We start from the raw sequence: 25,899 nt of genomic DNA, 5'->3' as shown, positions 1-25,899 counted from the left end.
TACAACTGTGTACTTCTTCCTACTATAGCTATATCACATGACTACAAAAATATATAATGATAATTCATATTATTGATGATTTTGGTGGTAGTAAAACACTGGATGAAAGATGGAGACCAGCAAAAATGGAGGATTTCCTAGTGGGAAATTGCTAAAGGCAAACACACACACACACACACACACACACACACACACACACACATACATATACATACATTTTTAATCAGGTTGAAATGAAGCTTGATACAGCTCTAATACCAATGAATTATTTGCTAAAAAATATCCCTTAGAACTCTAATACCAGATCCACCTTCTGTCTTGAATTTACAATGATGGCAGACTTGAACTCCTGAAATTACTTAGTAGAACTTGAAAAACCACCAAACATGGACCATATGTTCCTTAAAGAATCAGGCTGGCTCCAAGAGAAACTCATCCATCGTCTTTGTGTTATTGCGAATGAGAAAACACTAGGGACTTGTGCACATCTTTTATGTCAATGAGAGCACATACTTTGGATATGAAAACCAAGATCAGCTACTGCTAATATAGGTTTCACATGCATATATATGCAGATAGTATTTACTTTAATACACCCATGGGTCTATTTCTTATCTATGTAGGTACTCCCTCCAATGGTTCTGATTCCAGTCTTTCTGATGATATGGATTATGCTACTTCTACTAAGCAATTCATCCTTAATAATGTGTTGCATTGTAACTAGTTGGCATGGTAGATAGAGCCTTGGGCTTGAAATTAGGAAGATTCATCCTCATGAGTTCCAATCCAGCTTCAGACACTTACTAGCTGTAAGACCCTGAGCAAGTCACTTAACCATATTTGTCTAAGTTCCTCATGTGTAAAACAAGCTGGAAAAGGAAATGGCAAACCACTCCAGTATCTTTGCCAATTTTTTTAATGGGGTCACAAAGACTCAGACACTACTGCAACAACTGAACAACAATATATCTTAACCTACTTAATGCTGACTACATACATCTCCATTTCCTTGTGGGTTATATAATTCCTCAGAACTCAGAGCATTCCATTATCTAATTTGTAAATATTTAATGGTCTATTACATAGCTTCTGTGCTGTATTATCTGCATATCAACTTAACTAACTTAGATAACAAAGCTAACTCTCAAGTAATGAAATATCTCTAATAACTGATTCTTGTATAGTATCTTTCTCCATCCCACCAGCTACCACACTCAATAGCTCCTTACTGTGTTACAATGAAAGTCATAGACATTCAACTACTATTAAATAATTTGCAAATGTCTCCTGTTTTCTCAAACTACCTACATTATATCTCTACTGTTTAGATCTCAAGGTATTACAAAAAGAAAAGACTGGCAAAATGTTTTTCATATCTCCAAGATACCAGTTGTCCTACCCCCTTTTTTTTAGTTGCCCTAGCTCTTAATAAAGAAATCATTTCTTCACCAAATTAACATAATGAAATGAAACCATAATTGGCCTTCATTATAACATACAATGGCATTGTTCCCCCAAAACTCTGACCAAATGGTTCTAATTTTCCATAAAAGCTGTGAGATTCCAGTCAATCTTACCAAAATGCTGTCATTGCTACCAAATGTTGTATATCCCATCAAAATTCCCTGAAACATGAAGTGAAATTTCTTGAGGAAAGAACAAAGCTTAGACTTCCAGTTGGCACTGCCTTTTCCCTAGGATGGTGACCCATGTCCTATATACTGTCTTAGGGTAAATTCTGTCCTACTACTACGCAAGATTTCCCATTTAGCTCAAGTGCAAAGTTTCCTTCCCCAGTGAGGTGCCACTATGACTAGTTATCAAGACTTGCACATCTTGTTTATGATACATAAGGAAAAAAAAATACTGAGATGATAGAAATAAAGAGCAAACTCAGGAATCCCATACTTCCTTTTCACATCTGAAGGCTGAGGGTCTTTGTCATCTTAATATAAAATACATTATTGTTTTTATCTTTTTTATAGCCACTAGAACTAGAATATCAAAAGCCATTTTATAATAGAAAAAGAAATGCTGGAAAAACAAGGAGATATGTCTGCAAAAAGTAGAATGCAATGAAAAAAAGGGAGAAAGAATTTAATTTGGAGTCCCAGGGCTCCAGTTTCACAATTTTCTACCCATATGACTGATTAAGTCAGTTCTTCTCTGAGTCTCAAGTTCCTCATCAATAAAATGAAGGTAGAGGAAAATGTTAGACTAGATAGCCCCCCAAATTCATTCCAGTTCTAATTCTATGATCCTTTACTCTATCCTCTATATATGGTCTTTAATGTTGATGGAATATTGCTAATTTGATAATGATTAATGTAATAATGTCTTTGGTTCAGAAGATGAGGACATTGATTGTCTACAATTGAACCTGCCCATCGTATTTGTATATGGTTGGTTTCATGTTGTCTTCCCATTAGACTATGAGTTCTTTGAGAGCAGGTATTGTCTTTTACCTTTTTTGGTATTTCTAGCACTTAGCACAGTAACAGGCACATAGTATACATTTAATAAATGATTACTTGTGGGGAAAGCTAGGTGGTTCAATAGACTGAAAGCCAGGTCTAGAGGCAGGAGATATTAAGTGCAAATCTTGTCTTAGATATTTTCTAACTGAATGACCCTGGGCAGGTCATTTAACCCACATTGCCTAGCCCTTACCACTCTTCTGTCTTGGAACTAATACAGAGTGCTGATTCTAAGAGCAAAGATACGGTTTAAAAAAAAAAAACCAATAAATGATGATTGTTGGATCACATATGCACTAGCAAAATAGGTGCTACTTTTTTAAAGCAATATGAGAGATGTTAAAACTCAATGTACCACATAATAGCTTTCCTAGAATATTTTTATGGAATCCCTTCTCCCATATTCCCTGAAATTTCCATTCTTAGGGTGGCTTATTTGACTTGGCAGAAGAATCTTCTATAGAAGGCCACTTCAAAAACATATATTTATGGTCTGACATGCAGAGGGAAAATCTTTGGCCCCCTCACATTAGCAAGGATTAGTCTATCCAATTAGCAGATTGACATTTCAGGAAATACTTAATGGTCGTGGTGACTGGAAGCCATATAACAACCAAGCACACCAGCCATGGATAATCAATCAAAAAGATACCTTCCTTAAGTCTTTAGGGTACTTTTGGCAGGAAAGGGACATTCATGCTGATGGGGACCCCAGTTAACATTTGACATAAAAGAGATTTGGCTACCACCGTCCAAACAGTCCCACTCAACAATGCCAAATGAACACACTGGTGCAATACCAGGCTGTAGCAGTGGAAAAGATCAATCAGGCCTCAATTCAATAAACTCCTGTAGCTCCCTATTGCATCTGGGAAAATAAAAAAGTATCATGTTTGGCATTTAAAGCTCTTCTCAATATGGTTCCAACTTACCTTTCCATCATTCTTTTTCTTTTTAAGTCCTTACCTTCCATCTTAGAACCAATACCTTGTATTGGTTCCAAGGCAGGAGTAGTAAGGGCTAGGCATTGGGGGGGTTAAGTGACTTGTCTAGGATCACTCTCTCTTCTAGATGAAACCTTCTCTGATTCTTTCCAGTTACAAATGGTTCTCCCTCACTGCATCACAAACTTACCACCTACTTGTCTTCTATATAGTTTGAGTATACATACTGGCACATTATACCCTCAGTAGTAAATAAATTCCTTGATGGCAAGGATTATTACATTTTTATTTCTTTGTATCCTTACTGCACAGTGACTAGCATACAGTATGTGCTTTATAAATGTTTGTTAATGTGAAACACTTAGTTACTCTCATCAGTACAATAATATAGGACAGTTCTGAGGGACTTATGCCAAGAATGCTGTCCACCTCCAGAGACAGAACTGTTGGAGTCAGATCCAGATCAAAGCATATGATTTTTCACTTTAGTTTATTTATTATTTTATTTGGGGGGTTTGGTTTTATATGAGTATCCTCTTACAACAATGACCACTGTGGAAGTATGTTTTGCATGATAATACATAGTAGGTAACTCAGATCAAATTCAGAGACAATTTGGATCTTATAATTTCAGAAAACATGGGTCAAAAATTAGTATTACAAATTATTGGAAAAATAAAATATCTTTGAAAAAAGAAAAAAATTAAAGATAAAGTAAAATGAGAACTCAAGAGAAAAAAAAAGATTAATGCCTGATGATTCATAGATTGACTTATGGGAATTGAACCCACAATTCTGGCTGTAAATAAGAAGCCTATTTTTGTAAGGCTAATATTATGTGCCAATTGAGCTAACCAGCCACAAATCCACTTGGTATTTAATAGGATCATAGGCTTAAAGCCAGAGGAAATGCTAGACTCTATTAGGGTTGCATCTGTATAAGACTTTCATTTTGTCAGTAGGGAAATACTTAAGGAAGTGACATAATAATAACTCATTAAGTTATTAAAGACTTTTAGAGAATCATGAGGTGCCTAAGGTGAGAGACACTTCTAACACTTTCTGAATGATCTCTTCTACAATAAACATGACAAGTAGCCACTCAATCTTTACTTGGATGCCTCTGGGTAGTGAAGGAGAAATCCACTTCCCACCCCAAGTAGTCAGATCATCTTAGGGAGAACTCCAATCATTAGGAAAAATAGGTGTTTTTCTCCTTCATGCTGACTTGAAATTTGTCTTGGTGTGAATTTCATATGGCATTCCTACTCATATCTAGAGGGACAGTGATGCAAATATTTCCCCCTGCTTTTTTAATGTTGATGAAACTCCAACCCCATTATAATTTTTTGATCACTATCTACAACCTGAGGACCTGTGATTCATTCATAAACTACATTCTTATTTGTTTTGCCTAAATAAATTGGTATAAAAATAGAGAAGATGGCTGCTTAACCCTGGGAAGTTCTGAGAATTGACTATGCAATGTGTGATAAGTAACAAGGAATGGTAGAAAGAAAAGGCAATGACTAAAAGCACAGAAGCAGAGATTGTTGTCATTATTGTTTATCTCATCCTAATTCTCTGGTTTCTGGGCCAAGTGTTGTCAGTTATCATTGCCTTGAAGACCATTCTCACCTTCCCAAATTTCACCCTGAAGCCCTGTGTCAGATGGAGTATTTGAATAGTTTAGATTCAGAATCTACCTTTTCTTCACTATCTGGATTTCCTCTTCCTACACTCTCCTAATAGCTTCTCAGGTGCTCTATTCTACAGCATCTCAGTATTTTTCCTGAGCTGTGGCCAAAGAGGACTCAATGATGACTGTTTTCATATGGGAAGAGTCTATTCCCGGAACCACAGAACCTCTCATGAAGAAGAAACAATGCTGTCTATGATGTACCTGCTTTGTTCACTGCCAGGCACACAGAGTATCCCTCAAATGACAGAAAAGCATGCTCTCTCCTGAGTCATTCATTTGTCACTGACCCCCATGACTGAAGAGAAATGGAACAAATATTCAAAACTTCCTTAGCAATCACTTGCAAGGACAGCTCAGCGACTCAGTGGTTTGAGAGGCAGGCTTAGAGGACCTGGGTTCAAATGTGGCCCAAGATACTTCCTAATTATATGACCCAGGGAAAGTCACTTAATGTCACTGCCTAGCCCTTACTGCTCTTCTGCCTGGGAACCAATACATAGTGTTGATTCTAAAATGGAAGGTGAGGTTTTAAAAAATATAGTTTGTAGTACATATGTTGTTTGTATTGGTCATAAAGCAGTGAAATGTAGGGTTTTCAGGAAGAAGTTAGAAATATGCTGGTATTCTCTCCATGGTGATCACTATGAATTATAATAGAAATGATATCTTGTTTTGGGGGGCTTACCACCCACATCTGCAGGGATAGGTCCTGTGTGAGGTCTTGAAATAGAAAAGGGACTTGATTCTAGAGTAAGAATTGGGAAAATGATGATGATGATAAACATTTATGTAGTACTCAAAGATTTACAAAGCACTTTACTTAAATGATCATCTATCCACTGGACCTTAGAGGTATCGGTATGCTTTACTGGGCCAACAATAGATGTAAAAGGTTGGCCCGCAAAGAAATACAGGTTTTAAACCAAACTATAGAACAATATGAGAAGGAGACATAGAGCAACATGGTACAAGAAAGGTCTGGCTGTCTGCCAACTCATAATTCTGGAACTACTTAGTATAAGTAGAAGATGCATTTCTTTTTTTAATTATCAAAGGTTCAGCTTTTTTATTTTCAAATCCCTCATAGCAACTTATATAAATTAATAATAATGGACAACTTTAGAGGGATGCAAAGATACATTAATACTAAGTAATTTTAGAACAATGAAAAGGGCATTGTTTTTGAAGCTTATAATAGGTATGATCCTGGACAAATCATTTTCCTCCTTTGAGCCTCAATTTCCTCATCTGTCAAACTAAGTGATTTTGGTGGACTTTGAGGTACAACTGTGAATCTATAATCCTGAAATCTTATTAAATCCTCGAAACATTCTTGAGAGGTATAGAGTTTAGATATGCATGACTGACTGAGGGAATATTGCTCAAAGAAACCTTCTTTTGCCTCATAAATAGAATTAACTTATTAAAGCAATGGAAAGAAAAAAAGGTAATTCCTGGAGCCAAAATTTTCCTTGCCTTTTGAAGATGAGATCAAATATTCTGGACAGAGACAAGGTATGCCTATGAGATCATTTTGCTGACATAATTCTAAATAGCAAAGCTCAGACTGAAGATGCAGCTGTATTTAGTACCCCATCCTCTCTTAAACAAGCTGTGGCTAAACATCCCTTTTGTTTTCTTGGCAGCTTCCTTTGAGCTAAGTGATGGAATCACTCCTGCATTGGTATGCAAGAGGCTCAAGCATTCAGACAAGAAAGGTGATACATATCTCATTTCAACTCCAGTGACAATGGCATTTTCATTAACTTTAAAGATTTCCCCACCCAACACAAGCTATAAATCTATTGTGCCACATCTTCAGGAAATCCCCAACACATATTAAGCATTTAGCCAGGAGGCAATCAAGACACCAACTGCAGATCAGGGGTATGAAACATGACTCCTTGCCCCCACTCTTCTTGATTTACACAAATTTCAATTTCCAGGAAGTTGTGGATGGTGTGTAAAGACCAGGTCCATAAGATGTGAGTGGAAAGCAGTGATAGTGGTTCCACAAGACAAAAGTAAAGCACTCACACTGCCTCAAAACATAGGAGGTGCTTGTCAATTGATCCTAGTCCTACCACACATGCCATTCTAATGACTGTATCAGCCCATGCACCCAAAAGTCAGAGTTCACTAGATGAAAATAAGCAAGATGGGGTGGCTAGTTAGCTAAGTGGATAAAGAGTCAGTTTTAGAAATAGGAGATCCTCACTCAAATTTGGCCTCAGACATGTCCTGGCTGTATGACCCTGGGCAAGTCATTTAGCCCCAATTGCTTAGCCCTTATCACTCTTCTCTTTGGAACCAATACACAGTATTGATTTTAAGATGAAAGATAAGGGTTAAGAAAAAGAAAAAAATAAATAGAATAAACAGGATGGTGTTTGACTCTCATCCTACTCTTATTTCCCCAACCTTCTGATGTAGAGGTCTTTGCAGAGGAGGCAGTAGAGAAGGAGGAATGATCAGATATGATCCATGTCACAGATAGATAAAGATATATAAGATTTGGGGCAGATAGAGATATGTGAAACATAGGACATGGGGAGAGACAGACAGAGACACAGACAAACAGACAGAGACGGAAGGATGGAGGGAGGGAGGGAGGGAGGGAGGGAGGGAGGGAGGGAGGGAGGGAGAGAGAGAGAGAGAGAGAGAGAGAGAGAGAGAGAGAGAGAGAGAGAGAGAGAGAGAGAGAGAGAGAGAGAGAGAGAGAGAGAGATTGGTTGGTTGATTTCTACTTCCAGTGTTGTCATGGGACACCAGTGAGCTACTCCACACAGTTTCTGGAAACACACCTCTGTGAACACTGAAACTAACAACAGTCTTGAAATATGGAAAAGTGATTGAAGCCAGTAGCAACTTCTATATGATTACGAGAAACTAAAAAGAAAATCAACTGCCCATCAATAGCACGACTAATGGACCTGTGCCCATTTCCAGTTCATACTTGATCAGGCAACCAATATAGCAGTTAGGCACTTGAATTTGTCAAAACAAACCGAAACTATTAAAATAATTTAAAAAATTTTATAATGACAAATTATAGGAAAATAGACTATCAAAACTAGAAAATCAAATAAAGTGCATTTAGGCCCATCCTAACATTTTTCAAATAAGAAAACTGAGTCACAGAAAGGAGAAGTAATTCATATTATTACCGAGATATTTACTTTTCATCTGTGTTTTAATTCTAATTCTAACTCAACCCAATTTGGACACGGGCATATTCACACCCAGATGCAAATAATAATACTTTAGAATATATAAATCCAAATAGTGACAATTAGATGGCACATTAAAGTTTTCAAAGTGCTTTGTATATATTATATCATTAGAGCCACACCAGGGGCTTCTGAGGAAGGTGCCACTGTTATTAGGGTTTCCCTTTTATGAGTGAAGAAATTGAGAATGAAAGTACTTAATGTTCAAATATGATGATACACCCTGAGCATGAAGGTCCCTCATCCTCTTAGTTTTGAAGCTTTTTGTCATTTTGCACAGTGTCTCGTCATTGATCTCATCTTTTAAACCATATCTTCAGCAAAAATATGTATTTTCAGTGGTTTTAGTTAAAATCCCATAGGGACCAAAAAGGGTCACAAAGTATGTACAATACTTTTCAAGAAGAACTTTTTGGTGGCTATTTCCTGATAAGGAAAATGATCTTGTTTCATGAAATCCATTCATCCAGAACCTTTACATTTCTTCCAGAACATCCAAGATTTCTATATATTTTTTTAAAACTCTTACCTTCCATCTTGGAATCAATACTGTGTGTTGGTTCCAAGGCAGAAGAGTGGTAAGGGCTAGGCAATAGGGGTCAAGTGACTTGCCCAGGGTCACATAGCTGGGAAGTGTCTGAGGGCAGATTTGAAACTAGGACCTCCTGTCTCTAGGCCTAGCTCTCAATCCACTGAGCCACCCACCTGCCCCTCTATGTATATTTAAGTTGCCAATGTTTATCCAGAATTGTTGAGTCAACAATTTTTAACAATATTCTCTGTGAGCATGATAGAATTGAAGGAATAGTAAAGCAGGAAGCAAGAGATCTTGTTTCTAGTGTTAACCCCAATACCTACTAGTTCAGTTGCTTACTTTTTCTTGGCCTCAGTTTCCTTATCCATAAAATGAGGGGTGTTAGGCCACCTCAGAATTACCTTCTAGATATAAATCTACAATCCTACTATCATCTTTTATGATTAAATGATCTAACCTCTTTATGACCTCAGTTTCCTCAACCTGTAAAACAAGGAAGGAGGAAGAATAAATCATCTTGGAACTTCTTTGGAAGTTTTCTTTTAGTTCTGGCATCCTATGCATAGTACCATTTTTTGCAGTATTCTCTTGGCAAATAGTTTTTTTTTTTCCCCTAGCACAACATTCTAATGGAGTATTACTCCCATTATTCATGTGCACAGTCTGTACCATTTCATCATGTCCTTGCTTATATGCTGGCTTTTAAATTGCTCTGTATTTGTTCTCAATAACTACCTGATAAATGAATTTAACAATGGAAAAAATAAAAGTTGGTACCAAGTTCAAAGTCACCATCTGTGACACAAGTTGTATAATTTTTGAACTCATTAGCTGTTCTCAGGAAGCAAGGCACCAATAAAACGCTAGCTATAAAGTCAATATGTACATACCTCTGTATACACACATTATAACCCTGGAGCTAAATGGTAATGATTGACCCCTAAATAAATGTCAATATTTGCCAATGTGACATAACAATATTAATTCTTTGGTTTTGTCGGTAGAAAATGTTGTGAAGCCTGTTTGCCTCATCTATATATGGCTCACAATTAGAAATATAAATAATAAAATTATCTTACCTTAGTCGTTCTTCTTCTTTCTTACGAAGATTGAAATCTCGCTGAACTACCTGAAGAACATGTTCGGTTTCATCATCTGTCAAACTGGAAAGGTCTAGTTTCCTCCCCATGCTTTGTTTAGTTGTGAATATCAACAGTTAAAAAGGCCTAAAACAAAAAATAAAGACAGTAAAGGTACTATATATGCAAATTGAAATCTAAGTGACAAGAAAATTGAAGAGGGTCAGTACATTTTTAAATCATTTATGTATGTATATTTCTAAGGATTATTATTATTCTTACACATGCATACTTTCATTCATACACACACACACACACACACACACACACACACACACACATTCCTTCCATTGTCATACTCAGCAAATATATTGAGTACTTCTGAGTCATGTCTTAATTTTGGGATGGAGGATCCAGGATAAGGAATTCTCAATGTGGAAATGTCTCCTACTGATACAGATCTAAAAGTTGCCTAGAACATTGAGAGGTTAGACAACTTGCTCATTTTCACATAGTGAATATATATCAAAGGCAAATCTATAGCTCATTCCTATTGGGCTAGGATAGAAGTGGAGACTTTAGGTGAACCAATATTTCTGGATTCAATGGCAATTACAAAAAAAAAAAAACTGTATGATAAAATAGTCCTATTTTGTTTCTTAAGACTTCTATGCATCTCCTCCAAAGGCAATCTGTTTTTCTGAAATTAGATTGACCCTTGTCTACATCAAGCTATATAATTTAAAGACAGAATTGTTGTGTCTTAAGGTGAAATAATATTATAATCTGCTATAAATATCCAATGGATCTTTGAAAGTATTTCTATATGTGGAAGTTTGGCAAGACAGAATGAAATTCTCTAGGTTCTTTTAGAAGTTGATCATTTCTCTGGTAGAAGTTAAGTTCAGAAAATTCAAGCATTGTTTATTTCACACCTAAAATGTGTATCAGGGCATATATCATCAAATCACATTATAAAAGATTGCTAGAAGCATAAATGAAGCCATTATATTAAATTTTCCTGGCACAGGAGCATTTAGTAAAATTTCAGTTGAAACAAATTTTAGAAATAAAGGCAATTTGAGTTTGGGCTCTATTTTTCAATAGAAAAGTCAACAAGTTGGAGGGGGGAGTTTTCACAATGGATTTACCCTAGTCAATTATCTCATTTGCCATAAACATTACCCTAGTTATCTCATTCAAGTTGCTTTTGGTTTCCATATATTATCTTGAAGATTCAGGTTTTGGGGTACTTGACAAATATAAGAAAACCACTAAAGTATGCTCTTTTGACATACTCCTATTGAAGTATTCCACACTCATTAGAACTAATATATATATATATATATACATATATATATTATACCCTTTTAGATTCTGACTTTCTCATTTGATATTTTAGCCATCCCTTTCAGCTTTGTGGCATCATCAAATCATATGAGTGTAAAATCTGTATCTTTATCCATCTACTGATTAAAAATGTTTAACAAAATATTTAACAAATACCTTGGGGTATTCCATTAGATATTTGCCACTCCAGTGAAATTGAACCATTACTAAGTAGCCTTTGAATTCAGTCATCCAAACAGTTCTAAATCCACTGATTATATTGACTGTATCCATTCTTCTCCATCTTCAGAAAAATAGTATGAGATATTTTATTAAAAAAAAAAACCTTGGCTAAAATCTAGTTAAAATCTATTCATAGAATTCCTCTCACCAACTAGTTTAGGCATCCTATTGACAAAAGGAAATAAATCCAAGTTAATATGGCCTGTTCTTGACTGAATGATGCTAGATCCTGGCATGACTTCTCTTTCTTGTGTTCTTTCTATAGGTGTTCACCAACCAATATTGGTTCCTAGGACCTTCTCCGACAATGAAATCAAAATGGTACCTATGTTGAACTTTGAAGAATTCTGAAAAGGAGAGTTATGATAGGGCATATTTCTGTCAGAGAGAAAAGACTACATGAATGCATGGAGATGGAAAATAAGATATTGAGTTAAGAGAACTAGTAGTTCAATTTGTCTGGACTTATAGGAATAAGAAGAATAAGGTAATACACAGCTGGAAAACTAGGAAAGAACATAATTACCAAGAGTCTAGAAGCCAGGTTGAAGAGTTTGTATTTTAGTTTAAGAACACTGGGGAAAGCCTGAAGAATTTTTGAAAAAGAGAGTGACCTATTCAAATATCTATATATGTATATATTATATGCGTGTGTGTATAAAGGTATGTGTGTTTTTACACATATATGTATGTATGTATGTATGTATATATGTATATATATATACATATATATATATATATATATATATATATATATATATATATATATATATATATATATATATATATATAAACAAACACCTATAATGTTAAGAATGGATTAGGAATGAGAAGGCCTAAAGTAAAAGAGAAAAATTAGTATGCTAACACAATAGTCTAGACTAGCAGTTCTCAAAACGTGGTCATAGGTAACCCTTAGACCCTTTTGGGGAATCTAAGAGGTCAAAGCTATTTTTATGATGATATTAAAATGGTATTTGTTAATTAAAATTTTTCTCTTTTTTTATCCAATTAGTTATTTCTATAAGGTCAGTTTTTCTTCAGATACTTTAGCCAAAATAACACAATGCAACAGATTTTATGTAGAAGAAGATATAAGAAGCAATTTGTCTTTTCTGAAGCCATATAATAAAGAAATCTGGAACAATATGTAAGACTGTCTTTTCTCAGTATTTTTTTAAATATAGCTATATTCATGAAAATATGTCATTTATGATTCATAATAGGACTATTGTCATTTAAATTAATTACTGCATGTTTTAACATTTTCTGTTTTAATTTCTAATACAATAAATTTTGATAGATCTGATCCACATAAACAAAAGTTCCTTGGGGTCCTCAATAATTGTTAAGTTTTTAAAGTGATCCAAATAGCAAATGAGAACAAATGAGATAAAGCCTATAAAGTGCTTAGCAAAGGATCTGGTACAGGGTAGGCATTTAATAAATGCTTATTCCCTTCCCTTATTCTCAAAGATGAAAAGTTTGTGATCCACTAGTCTAGGCAACAGATGAAGAACTCAACTAAGTATCATCATGAGTGGATAGGAGAAATCATGAGAAATGTCATAGAGGTAAAATTGAGAAGACTTGGCAACTAGTTATGCATGAGGGATAAAGAAGAGAGAATAATTAAAGATAGTGTCAAGTCATCCCATGGGGGATAGTGGTGCCATAAGTAACAAGAGGGAAGATAAGTTTGGGATATGTTGATTTTGAACTGGATCTGTGATTTCCAGGTAGAGATATCTAAGAATAAGTTTATGACATAGAAGTTTGGGTGGGTGATAGATTTTGTCTAAATTTATAGATTTTAGGGTCCTCTTCATAAAAGTGATAAAACGAAATCTATGAGAATACATGAGATTACCAGGGGAAACAAGGTAGGGAGATGAAGGCTTTAGACCAAGCCTTGATAACACCCACACATTGAGATGGAAGATGAATGGATCAATGAAAGGAAAGAGAATCAGGAAAGCAGGTCAGATAAGCTAATACTGAGGAAAGGGAGGGGTGACACTTAGTGCTGAATGCTTCACATAGTTCAAGGAAGGGTTATCAATTAAAAATTCATTGACTTTATCCTTTGCAATAGTCATTTTGAGTTAACAGTTTATGTAGAGTATTAGGGTTAAAAGTCATTCTGAAACAGGTTAAAGAATGAATGGATGACAAAAAAGAGGGAAAAGCAACTTCTAATAGTTCCTTCAAGGAGTCACTACATGATCAGTGTCCCATCCAAGTGTTTGCTTCAGTTGTTTTCTTAGCATTCACCCAACTATTACATTCTAGACCACTGGGTCTCCAGATATCATACATGCTCTGAGGAACTTAATTCACTCATTTCGAAATGTCCATCCTCCAGTCAAGTTCTCCTGATTGGTGAGTAAGTAAATGAAGAGAAACATGACATACTAAATTAAACTGGTGGAATCCACTCCAGCCATTCTGTGTTATATATCTTGTTGCTGAACCCTACAGAGTACCAAACCTCCAAAAATCACACCCTGGGGGCTGGGTATTTAATCTATTCAGCTTTGGAACTCCCCAAACTGCCACCCAAATTCATCTCTTGAGAACTGAAATCAAATCAATACTTCTGCAGCTTCTCACAAAAGATGTATCATTCACCATGTCCCTTCCAAGTCTTCCTCATCAACTGATACCCAGTTTACAGAATTTCATGTCCCCTTATGTCATCAGGACAGAGTTCTAATCATCTTGAGCTAATCACCTTGTGGTTGTTCAGTTGTTTCAATAATGTCCAAATCTTCATGACCCCATTTGGAATTTTTGTGACAAAGACACAAGTGTTTACTATTTCCTTCTCCAGATAATTTTACAGATGAGAAACTGAGACAAAGAAGGTTAGGCAAGTTACTCAGAGACACACAGTTAAAAGGTCAGATTTGAACTCATGAAGATTAATCTTTCTGATTCTAAGCCCAATGCTCTATCCATCGTGCACCTAGCTACTGCAATCATGTTGAGGATTAAAGAAAAGTCTGTTTATGACTAATCCCTACTGTTTGTGTCCTAAAACTTCTCTTTATTTAAATAATTGTATGATATCTAATCTCAAGGATATATGTAAGAAAAATTATCAAAATGAGCAGTCTATATGTCCCTTTAAAAATAGCCCTTTCACTCTGGAACTTTGGACATGACCCCAGAGATGAAGAAGAGTTTGAGGGAGAAGTCTAGCTTTCCTTGTCCCTGAGGTCATATCAACCGATAGACAGTAGCAAACTCCACTCATAGGAAAGGCTAATCCTACCTTGTCCTAATGCATCCAGACAAAGTAAACAAATCATATATTGCAATCTGTGATGATAGAAACATACTTCACCACCAAAGCAGGCACAATTGAAATGGTCTTTCAAGTAATTTAAACAGAAGATGTTAAGGTTATTAATAAACCTTTATATAGTTCTTTTGGAAATATAAAACTTTTATGAGCATTCATCAGTTAATAGTGGGGCTTATAAAACTCAGACACATATCAAATGTTTATGGTCATGAATTGTTTTCACTTTATAGGTAACAAATTCAACAGGACTCAAGGCAATTGGGAAATAGATAAAAATCCTGCCACTTTTGATTTTCTTTGATAACATGAGTCAGTCAGGATAATACAAAATATTGAGATTCAAACGTGTATCTCCAAATCTAATGCCATTCAGTTGTTTCAAGTTCCAGAGTTGTTTCTAATGGGCAAAATTGACCCAGAGTTGTCTCTTACCTCCTCTTTCTATACCTAGGGGCCAATAGTGGGATTGCTAAGAAGCAGCAGAATAGTCAAAAATGGAGAAAAATCAAATACTTGACTAATGCTTTCTTGTCCAATCTTCTGTGTCATTGGCTTTATTCATTAAGATACCATTTGATTTCATATTTGTTGGCTTATTTCTGAAAGCAAAGATAAATTTAGCATCTTAGGCACTTATGTCAGCAACTGCTAATGATCTTGAAGCAACTATTATTCTGCCATCTGCACCAGTGGGTAAAATTTCCTCTTCAAAACACATAGCATTAAGTTTTTAAAAACATATATAGTTTGGTCCTCAATGATCATCATTCCTGATTATCAAACATTATTCTATGCTAGCATTAAGAATAGAATCATGTCAAATTCTATGAATATACATTATTATGCTCAAGTGGAATTCTTTATAAAGAAAATGTCAACTAAAATCTTTAATCAGTAAATAATTCTCTGATGGGACAAAACCAGAGGCTGAATGAGAATTCCTGCTAAGAATTAAGTAGATCAGTACTTAGTTATATTTATTATGAATAAAAATGCTGTTGTATATTGTAGTGTGATGCAATTCAGATGGGTTTGCTAGCCCACAGTTTAAAGAATGTCAGCAAATTATATGGATAATATTAATGTACCACTTTTCATTTAGGGATTTTCTTTTTCTTAGCTCAGTCAGTACAGGTATAAAATATTGAATTGGAAGGCACTTTATCAAACATTTAGTCCAATACCCATTTTACAGATGAAGAACCTGAGGCCAGAAAGGCAAAGCCACTTACTGAGGACCATGTGGGCTCATTGATAGGAAGAGAAAGAGCTGGGATGAAAATTTAAATCTTCCTAACTTCAAATCCAATATTCACCTTGGGTTCCAATCCACACTATGTTTCCTGTGATGTCTGTGTTGCACTCTCACTGAGGCCTCAAGTAACTAGGTGAAATCCCCAAAGCCTTATTACTCCTTGTAAGAAGCCATAATGGAATGTTCTGACCAAAAAAGGAAAACTAGACTTTAGATATAGATGAGGTCCAGCTTGTGCTGTAATTATTAGAGTGCTCCCAAATATTAACTCCTTGAGGAAAAAGACTATTTTTTAAAACTTCTTTTCATTTTTTATTTTTATTCAAATCCTTAGCACTAAATGCTAAGTAAATGTTTGGTGAACTGAATTGGTGGATATTGTAATAGCGCTTATAGTTCTTCCATTTAATATTTATCAAGAACTGGTTATCCACATCAAGTAGAATTATAAGTCCTGCTCATGGTTTCCCCACATACCTGCCTGGTGACTTTGGGCAAGTAGCAAACTTGTTGAACCTATTTCTTCATCTATAAATTGGGAACAAAAGCCCCTTCAATGACTATCTCACAAGATTATTGTGAGAATCAAATGATAATACATGGGAAAGTGTTTTTTCCCATGTTCACATTCATTTCTATATTATTTTGAAAGGGAAAAAAAGCCAGGGAATAATTTTTCTCTTAAGAAAACTTATAAAATTAGAGACTTGCTAATCTTTTCTTTCATACCATATACTTCTGGTATTGAAATGGTAGAATTTTTACTCCTTGAAGTGATAATCCTTTTGGTCCAAAAGTGTAGAAAAAGCAACAACTTTTCCTGAGGTACCCAGATGAGTTTATGAAACAATAGACTGAGTGACCTCTGTTATTTACAGTTCTAAGTCTCTAACTTCGCACTCATTACAAAAATCTCTACTATGATGCCCCTAACAGATGATCATCCTCCCATGATAGAATGTCTCCAAGGACAGAGTGCTTACTCCTTTATGAGACAACTTGTTCTATTTTCCAACAGCCCTTGTTAGAAAGTTCTTCCTTTACAGTGTACCAAAATCTGTTTTCCTATCACTTCCACCCATTTTCCTCATGGTTTTGTTCTTTAGAGCTCCCTTTCAGCTCCCCCTCTCAGCTGTGTTCTTTTCTCTCTGGACTTTGCCATCATGATTCTCCTTCCTTTTCATACTGGAACTTCCTTCAGCATCTGGAACCTTTCCACCCTGAAAAATGGTACAAAGCCACACATATTCTGGCTCCTTCTCTCCCACTGGTGAGTTCATTCTGGGTTCCCCATTTGAAGAACTGTCTCAGAAGAGCCATGTCTCAATTCTCTCCTGCCTATGCTTCCCACATGATAAATTCTCAGCTTCACTTTTTTTACCCCCACTAGAATGTAGGTTCCTTGAGGATAGAGACTACTTTTCTTTTTGCTTACAATTGTATCTCCAGATCTTCACACATAGTAAATGCTTAATGATGCAATGATGCTTGCTGCCTGTCTCCTTTTGAAGCAGCCCAGAATAAATATCTTCCTCCTACTACATGGCAATTATTTACATAGTGAATGGCATTTAAGATGTCTGCTCTCAGTTTTTTTGGGGGGTGGAGGAGGGTTTGCGCTACAGTAAAATAGGTTCCCTGATCTCATCATTTCCTTTGAATGTTAATTCCATCCCCCTCCATTATCTCCTACATCTTGTGATAGAGGCAAGCCAGAAAGAGAGAACTTCAGGCTTGCAAACCAAGCTGGGGACCTGATCTGTAAAATCCAAATCCAAATGGAATGTTCCCAGGAGGAGGAGAGGCAGTTGAGCTGGCCAGAGGGAGGATCTGATTTTTGTCTCTCTCTCTGGGGGTTGATTGATCAAGAAAGGAGACCTTGGCTCTCTGGGGGTTGAAGCTGACCAGAGGAGAAACTGGGACTTGAATTCTCTCTCTCTGAGAGTTGAAGCTAACCAGGGGGAGAATCTGATTCTGTCTCTCACTCTCTGGGGTTGACTGAGCAGGAGACTTTGGCTCTCAGGGATTTTCTGATCAAAGGAGGCAAGTCTGACTGAAGAGGGAAGAAGCTGAGAACTAATCTTGTTAGTTTCTGTCCCAGGCTGAAAGACACTTGAGGGGGGCTTCTGAAATTAGACTGAGAGACCTTGGTGGCTTTATGAAGAAGAAAGATTTTAACAGTTGCCCTCCATCTTTTTTACTGTCCCTCTATCACAGTTGTGACTGGACTGATTTCCCAAACCCTCAAATTCTCCTTATAGTTTACGGAAACCCTCATCCCTCCTTCCTCAGTTCTCTATCCTGTTATTTCCCAGTAAAACCCTTTACCTGAGAAAGAAAACAAGAGTAACTTCATAGTCCACTCAGAGGGGAGGGGCAAAGCCACAAGCTTCAAGAAGACACTGGGAGGGAGAAGCTGGTAGAAGGGAGGGGGGGTGAGGGAGTGTGTGGGATTTGGGAGTAAAGGGAGGAGGAGGTTAGGAAATAGATTGATCCATCAGCCATCAATAGAGACCAGTAGGCAAACCCCAGAGCATTCCCCTAAGCAGCATCTCTCAATTCCCTTGTGGCAGCACCTGTCTATCTCTGTAGTACCTCTATCCTCATTGAAACTAAGCAGCCTTAGGTGTGTCCCCTAGTAGCAGCTCTCTAGTCTGAAGCCAGAGTACATCAGTTGCAACAATAAAATGTCACGCAGATCATCTATTTTATTACAATCACCTATCATAGCTCATTTGTATATATTTGTTTGTATGTTGTCTCTCCCATTAAATTTTAAATTCCTTGAGGGCAACTTTTTCTTTGCCTCTTTCATATCCTCAGTTCTTAGTAGTGTCTGGTGCATAGTAGGTGTTTAATGATTGATTCAGACATCACTCTCAGAGAACAGTACCCATAGATGAACACAATCTTGCAGAAACTGTCTGAACTATGAGCTTCTCCCTGCTAGTAAGCTGAACTCTATGGAGCTATTGCATAGCATTTCCCAGTTTTCTTAGCAGCCTGTGAACTATCTTTGGCCAAATAGCTTTAGAAGAGCTCTTACTGATCCCACATAGAATTCCTCTCCATAGCTGGTTAGGTGCCATGCACCTGCTACTTAGCAGAAATTCCCACTTGTACCATACTGAAGCATTGTTATGATATCATTTCTAGCAAATGAAAATGGGGCTGGAAGTTGAAAATTTGCAGAGTAATCTGATCATCTTCATCCTGACGAGTCTTTATTGAATTTTCCTTCTATTATTATGGGTGAATGCCACTCCTAAATTAAGGCTGCAGGAGAGTGGGGTAGTTATTTCCTGTTTCATTCTGGCAACATCTTGCAGCAGATGGAGTTGGGGGTTGGTCTCAAAAGTCTTTTGACCCAAACTTCTATATTTTTAACATAAAAAAATCAAATTCAATGCTTTCAAAGCTCCCTTCTGACTCCATCATTGAAGCCTAAAGTATGATGGATGTAAATCCTACAAGGTATATTTACACCTAAAACAGGTGTTAGAACCAGAGCCTTTCCTAGAGGAGCTGTCCAGGAAGCTGAATGCCTTAAGAAAAAATCTCAACAAGAGTTGTCTCTTGGTACAGATGGTGAGGCTCCAAATATATACATACACACACATAATATATGTACAGAGATAGATAATTAGTAACAGATAAATCCAGAGCACTCTACTTTTGTTTCTTTGGTCTTGTCAACATTCTTTCAATCTCTTGTCACAAGAAATTAGACCAAGTTCCTTGAGAGTAAGCACTGTTTTTTGCCTTTGTATCTCTAGTGTCTCTATCATATTGCTGGTATTGTTCTTCATCTTTGTTTTCAAAGAGAGCCAAAGACATCAGATGTTGGGGTTAAGGTACAGTAAATCCTACTGTGGCTGATCAGTGCCATTTGGGACAACAGGCTAGGCACAAGTAGTCCACTGAAACATTTGGAATGGAGATGTCACCAGATTTGTGCAGTTCATGTTTCCTCTGTGTCACAATGATTCTTTGCTTTGCTCATGGAGCACAGTGTCCTCTTTAATAGAGACATGCCATGCTGGGCAATCTTGTGCCAGTGTCTCCCATGTCTCACAATCAATACTAAAGTTCCTCAGAGAGACCTTGAGGATGTCCTTGTACCTCTTCTTCAGACCACCATGTAAGTTATTGCCTTATTCGAGTTCTCCATAAAATAGTCTTTTAAGTAAGTGTAAGTTTAGCAGTTGGGCTATGTGGCCAGCCCATTGGAGATGCGCACGTAGTAGATATCTAAAAATGCTTTTTGACTGACAGGAATCATCGTATATAATCATAGGGATTATAGTGCTTGGACTAAAGTACACACATGACTTTTGTTTGATCAGATTTGAACCCAAAACCTTTTTTTTCCAAGCCTGGCTCTCAATCCACTGATCCATCTAACTAATTGTCCCCTCACATATAACTTTTTTTAAAGTATTCTTTTGTTTATCTTCTTATCCATCAATGAAAAAAATTCACAAAAAATTATACATGAAACAAAAACACCATTTACATCAAGTTTTTTTAATGTGCATATTAACTTTAACAAGATATGAAGAAAATATCCTGTTTGCCTCCTTGTTCACTCCCAAACTCTTTCTATGTGTTTTTCAATGTTTTATAATTATTGTTAATCTTCTTATGCAGTTGTAAATAGTGTGCATGTTGTGGTTTGCTTTTCATTCTTGTTTTTTCACTGAAAACGGGGTGATACTATGGAAATATTAATGGAGCTAGAACCAAGAGACCTGAGTTCAACTACTGACCCATACACTTACTATGTGGCCATTGGTCAATCTTTTTATAATATATAATATGCAATATTAAAAAATTATACAAGGAGGTATCCTGGTACTAGGAAAGGAGCATTGCATGGGGAGACATAGGGTCTAGGTTTAAATTCTGCTTCTGATGCTTACGACCTTTAGAACCTTGGGCAAATGTTTTCCTTCTCAGGCCCTCAGTTTCTTCAGCTGTAAAATGAGATTAGTTTAAATGAGACCAGGTTAGCACTGGACCTGGATTCAGAAAGACCCGAGTTCAGGTCTAGCATCAGATACTGGCTATTTTTGTGACTCTGGGCAAGTGGCTTAAAGCTCTGTCTCTCTCACTTTTCTCAAGAATGAAATGAAGATAAAAATATCTTGCTTCACTGGGTTATTGTGAGGATCAAATGAGATTATTTGTAAAGTGTTCAGCACAGTGTCTGGCACAAAGTGGACTATTTATAAATATGTATTCCCTTCCTATAAATTTATATCAGTTTTCCCATAATTATTCAAGTTTTCATAATACAGTAGCAGTTTCTTTTAAAGGAATAATATTCTTTTACTTTCACAATCCCCAATTCTTTTAGTCATCCTCTAATCATTGGTCATACAGATTGTTTTCTATTTTATACTATTTCTAGTAATGCACATCCAATGTTTTTCAATGCAGGTGGGGAATTATTTTGGCTCTTATTCTGTCCTTTATTTAGATTTCTTGCCTCTTTGAACACAACTGAAATCCTTTTTTGCTTGATACTGCCTTACATTGTTTTCATTTGCTATTTGTTTCCCACTTATTCACTGCATTTAATGTTGCCCACCTACCTACACATCCTGGTAATTGGTACTTATTTCTAAATCTAAATAACAATGTTCACCCCCTACTTAAAATTTCTCCTATGGTTTCAAATTAAGCAAATGATTTTTCTTTACTTCTTATCTAACTACTGTGCATAATAGAGCCATTGGGGAATTCCATCATAGATCTGGCAGCTGGCTACATTTGGAACTCAGATGATATGGAAAAAAAAGGAGATGGTATTATTAAACAAATTTATTAAGTAATGATAAAACGGGCCAACCCCCAAACTAATGATTAAGAGTTTGATGCCAACAAAGAAGGAAGCCTCCAGGGGAATACCCCAGGGATGGATGTGCTATTTAACATTTTTATCAATGACTTGGACAAAGTCATGGATGGTACAATGCTCCAATTTTTAGATGACACAAAACTGGAAGGTATAACTAAGACAGTGGATGACAGAATCAGGATTCAAATTGTTTTTGACAGGCTGCAGTATTGGGACAAATCTAATAAGATGAAAATTTAATAAAGATAAATGCAAAATCTTACACTTGGGTTTCAAAATTGACTCACCATGTACAAAATAGGGGAGGAGGAGTGAATCTGCAAAAGATTTGAGGTTTTAATAAAATGAAAATTTAATCAACAGCATGCAATGATATATATGTAAAAAGAAAAAAAAGCTAATGCAATCTTGGGTGTATTTCGAGACACGGAGTCCAGGAATGAAGAGAAAATTATTCCATTGTACTCAGTTCTACTCCGACTACATCTGGAATATTCTGTTTGACTCAAGGAGCTGCAATTTAGGAAAGACACAAATAAATGTGTCTGCGGGGAGATCTGATAAAAGGGGAACATTCCTAATAATCAGGACTCTCAAAAGCAAACTGAGTAACTTTCAGAAGACTGTGGATTCTCCCTCTTTGAGCTCTGAATGCAAAGGGTAGATAGGCCACTTATTGACATCCTATAGAGAAGATTCTTCTGCAAACCAGCCTCTGAAGTTCTGAGGTTCTATGCCTCAGTCATTCTATGGTCCATGTTAATATGTATAGGTCCACAAAGAAATATTTCATTAATACAGGTTTCACACAAAAGCAGAATTTCATTTTATTAAGGAAATAAAGAAGCTTTATAGGCAAATAGGTAGAATAATTGAAATAATTAGATAAATGTTCATCTGCCAAGAAAATAAATTGTTTTTTGAGCATATAAGAAAGCCCCCCCCCATGTATGTGTCTTGTAACTATAATGTAAGCAGGTGCAACCAGAGCCTTGGCTGCTGCTTTTTTTCCTAACCACAGCTGAACCCAGAAATTAAGTTTCTTAATTTGTTCTTAATTTATTCTTAATTTAATATTATTATATTATATATATAATAAATTAATAAAATAAATTCTTAATTTAAATCTCTGCCACTTGCTAGAGGTGGGACTTGGAGCGCAGGTCACTTCTCCATCTGAGCCTCCCTATCCATATATGGAGGGGGCTTTGAACAGAGATTGGACCTGGGATTCATTATTTTGGGGAACCTCTAGCTGAGGAAACTACAAACTACACCTTTTCTGAATCTGAAAGTCTTAAAGGTCTGCCTATGATGCTCAAAGGTTAAGTGACTAGTCTTGGATCAAACAGTAAGCATGAGTCAGAGGCAAGACTTGAACACAGGTCCTCTGGGCTTTAAGGCTCAATTCACTATGCCCTATCTGCTTCCTCCTGTTATAAAGATAATAATAATTTCATATAAGTAAAGGTAGGTTATAAGAAACAAATTAGATTTCTATTCTGCTTGAAAAGATGATGAAACCATAAAGAAAGGAAATAGAAAAGCCAACATAATCCACAATCTCTATGGAAATTCAGACCTAAATAATAGGACTCTGGTGTGACTCAAATGAGGATGTACATACAGCACCTTGTTAACCGTATACAGCCAGAAAAATGACAGCTATTACTACCATGTGATAATGACAGCTCACTTTTCACTACATATTATAATGGAACCTACTAGGCAGTCTTTTATTAAACTAATTCCATGTTACCAATACTTGAAATTAATGACTGATCTGACTCATCACTAATTCATACTGCTCTTTCCTTTTTAATTAATTTTTATTTTAATTAATTAATTTTATTAATTTTTATTTTTAATTAATTTTTATTTTTAATTAATTTTATTAATTATTTCATTTTATTTCATTAATTTTTTATTTTATTAATTAATTTTATTGTTTTATTAATTATTCTTTATTTTATTAATTAATTATTTTATTGATTTTTAAATTATTTTTTAAAGATTTTTTATTAATTAATTAACCCATTAAAGTGTTTCATTGCATATATGTATATCTAAATATGTATGGACTAGATCTCTGATTTCATCTGTATAGAGATTTTTCAGTGAGGAAACGTCCTCTACAAAAAAAGTAGCAGTAAATGCTCTGCAATTTATAATCTTGTAGAGATGTCTGGAAATACCAAGGAGTTAAGTGACTTGGCTGGATTTATATAATAGTGTGTGTCAGAAATAGAGCTTGAGTCTATCCCTGACTGAATATAGTCTTCCATCCATTATTCCAAGCTGCCTCTTTTATCTCCATGTATCACATGGAAAAATGCCTTAGGACCAATGGAACCCAATACTGGTACTTGATAAATATTTCTACTTGCTAGTGTAATTAGAATTTTGTACTCCAGGACTCCATTTCCCAGAATCCCACTTTCATACTCGCATTTTGGAGATAAAGTTTCGGTAACCCCCACCCCCTTCTCTCTCTTCTCCTGCTAACTCAGTAGGGAAAACTTCCCTTTACTCAGACTTTTATTTTTGTCTTTTTATTTCCTCTACTTCAAAGGATTATTAATAAATCATATAAAATATAATACTTGGAGTTATTGGATAGTAATTTTAATCTTACACTAGGAAGGGGGCAAATGGGAAAAAAATCAGAAGAGTACACTAATGATCTTTTTAATTGCCCTTTTTAAAAATAAAGCCAGAAATTAAATTTTTCAAAAAAATAAAATAAAATAAAGCCAGAGCTTTGTAAAAATAAAAGGAGAAGTTAGGGAGAGCAGGGGAAAACCTAGAAGTCTGATCCAGGTGCTTCACTGCTCTCTGGAAGGTAATATAGATCTTTGGAGAATAAATACTGCATAGCAGCACTCCATTTCACATTCGTTACCTTGAAAGCCCAGGCAGCTGGTCCAGAGCTAAACAAGGGAATAGGGGTTTAGAAGACAGGGGATAAAGGAAAAAGCTTGGGAAAATAATTTTACTAGCATAACCCAAGCCCCTTAAGTGATAATGCATAAGGAGAACAAATCCTATCAGTTGCCATGCCCAAAAATATATGTTTCTCCTCCCTACCTCCCAGTGGGCACTGGAAGAGTAAGAAAGAGAGAAAACAAATGCTTAGGTTTTTTTTTTTAAGATGTTGAGTGAGATCATGGTGTTATGGGGTTGTTTCATATATTTTACACAACTTACTAGGGAGAAAGACAAATAGTTTTGTTATCCTATTGCTACGTGTTTACAACCTAAAGTTAATTATTTCTCCTGCCTCCCTCCAAACAGGTTACAAAAATATTTTCTCTCTCAACCACTCCCCTATGGGGCTTGGATACTGCACTTTAGACAACTAGGCCATTTTAATTTTTGAAGGGCATATCTTGGTGAAAACATCTTAATTCTTTCTCTTTAATACATATGTGAATCAAGCATATTTATAAATAGGAATAGAATAAACCTCAAAGAAAAGGAGGTCTTTTCACCAATCAAGAAACATTTTATAATGAGATGGATGCCTGGTACTCCCTCACATACATATAAGCCACAGCTTCTCCTCACCTTCTAATCTTATTTCCTTCTTATCCTTTCTGTAAATCTTACATTAGAGAGTCACCCAAGATTCTATAAGTTCTTAGGGCTATTAATATTTCACTCAGGCTATATAGTGATCTTTTAGCTAAATAAGATACTCACAAAAAAATTGTAGGATCAGAAATGGAGAGTGGCAGTGACCTTATAAGGTCACCATCCTCTCATTACAGATGGGGAAACTGAGACCCAGAGAATTTGAATTATTTGTCCAAAACCATAGAGGTAGCTAATAATGAAGCTGGGATATAGACCTGAGTTTTTTTTTTTTACTTTAAATTCAATGTTGCCTCTATCTGGTCTTGACATCTCTTAGGATACTTCTTGAACTCAAA

At 35.9% G+C, this 25,899-nt stretch overlaps 1 protein-coding gene across 9 annotated transcripts in view; it reads right to left on the bottom strand.

Moving 5' to 3' along the window:
* The window catches only part of MYRIP (myosin VIIA and Rab interacting protein), a 448,499-nt gene that overhangs the window by 397,127 nt on the left and 25,473 nt on the right, over window positions 1-25,899 (bottom strand). For all 9 annotated transcript variants that reach the window (XM_007505045.3, XM_056800212.1, XM_056800214.1 and 6 more), the window contains exon 2: window positions 9,968-10,114. In XM_007505045.3, coding sequence (XP_007505107.2) covers window positions 9,968-10,077 — 110 coding nt within the window. In that variant the 5' untranslated portion in view covers window positions 10,078-10,114. The remainder of the gene's footprint in view (window positions 1-9,967; window positions 10,115-25,899) is intronic.

This window comes from Monodelphis domestica, chromosome 5 (assembly GCF_027887165.1).
Source record: "Monodelphis domestica isolate mMonDom1 chromosome 5, mMonDom1.pri, whole genome shotgun sequence".
NCBI lineage: Eukaryota > Metazoa > Chordata > Mammalia > Didelphimorphia > Didelphidae > Monodelphis > Monodelphis domestica.
The sequence above is the reverse complement of the archived record's forward strand: the minus strand, read 5'-3'. Positions and strand labels throughout refer to the sequence as shown.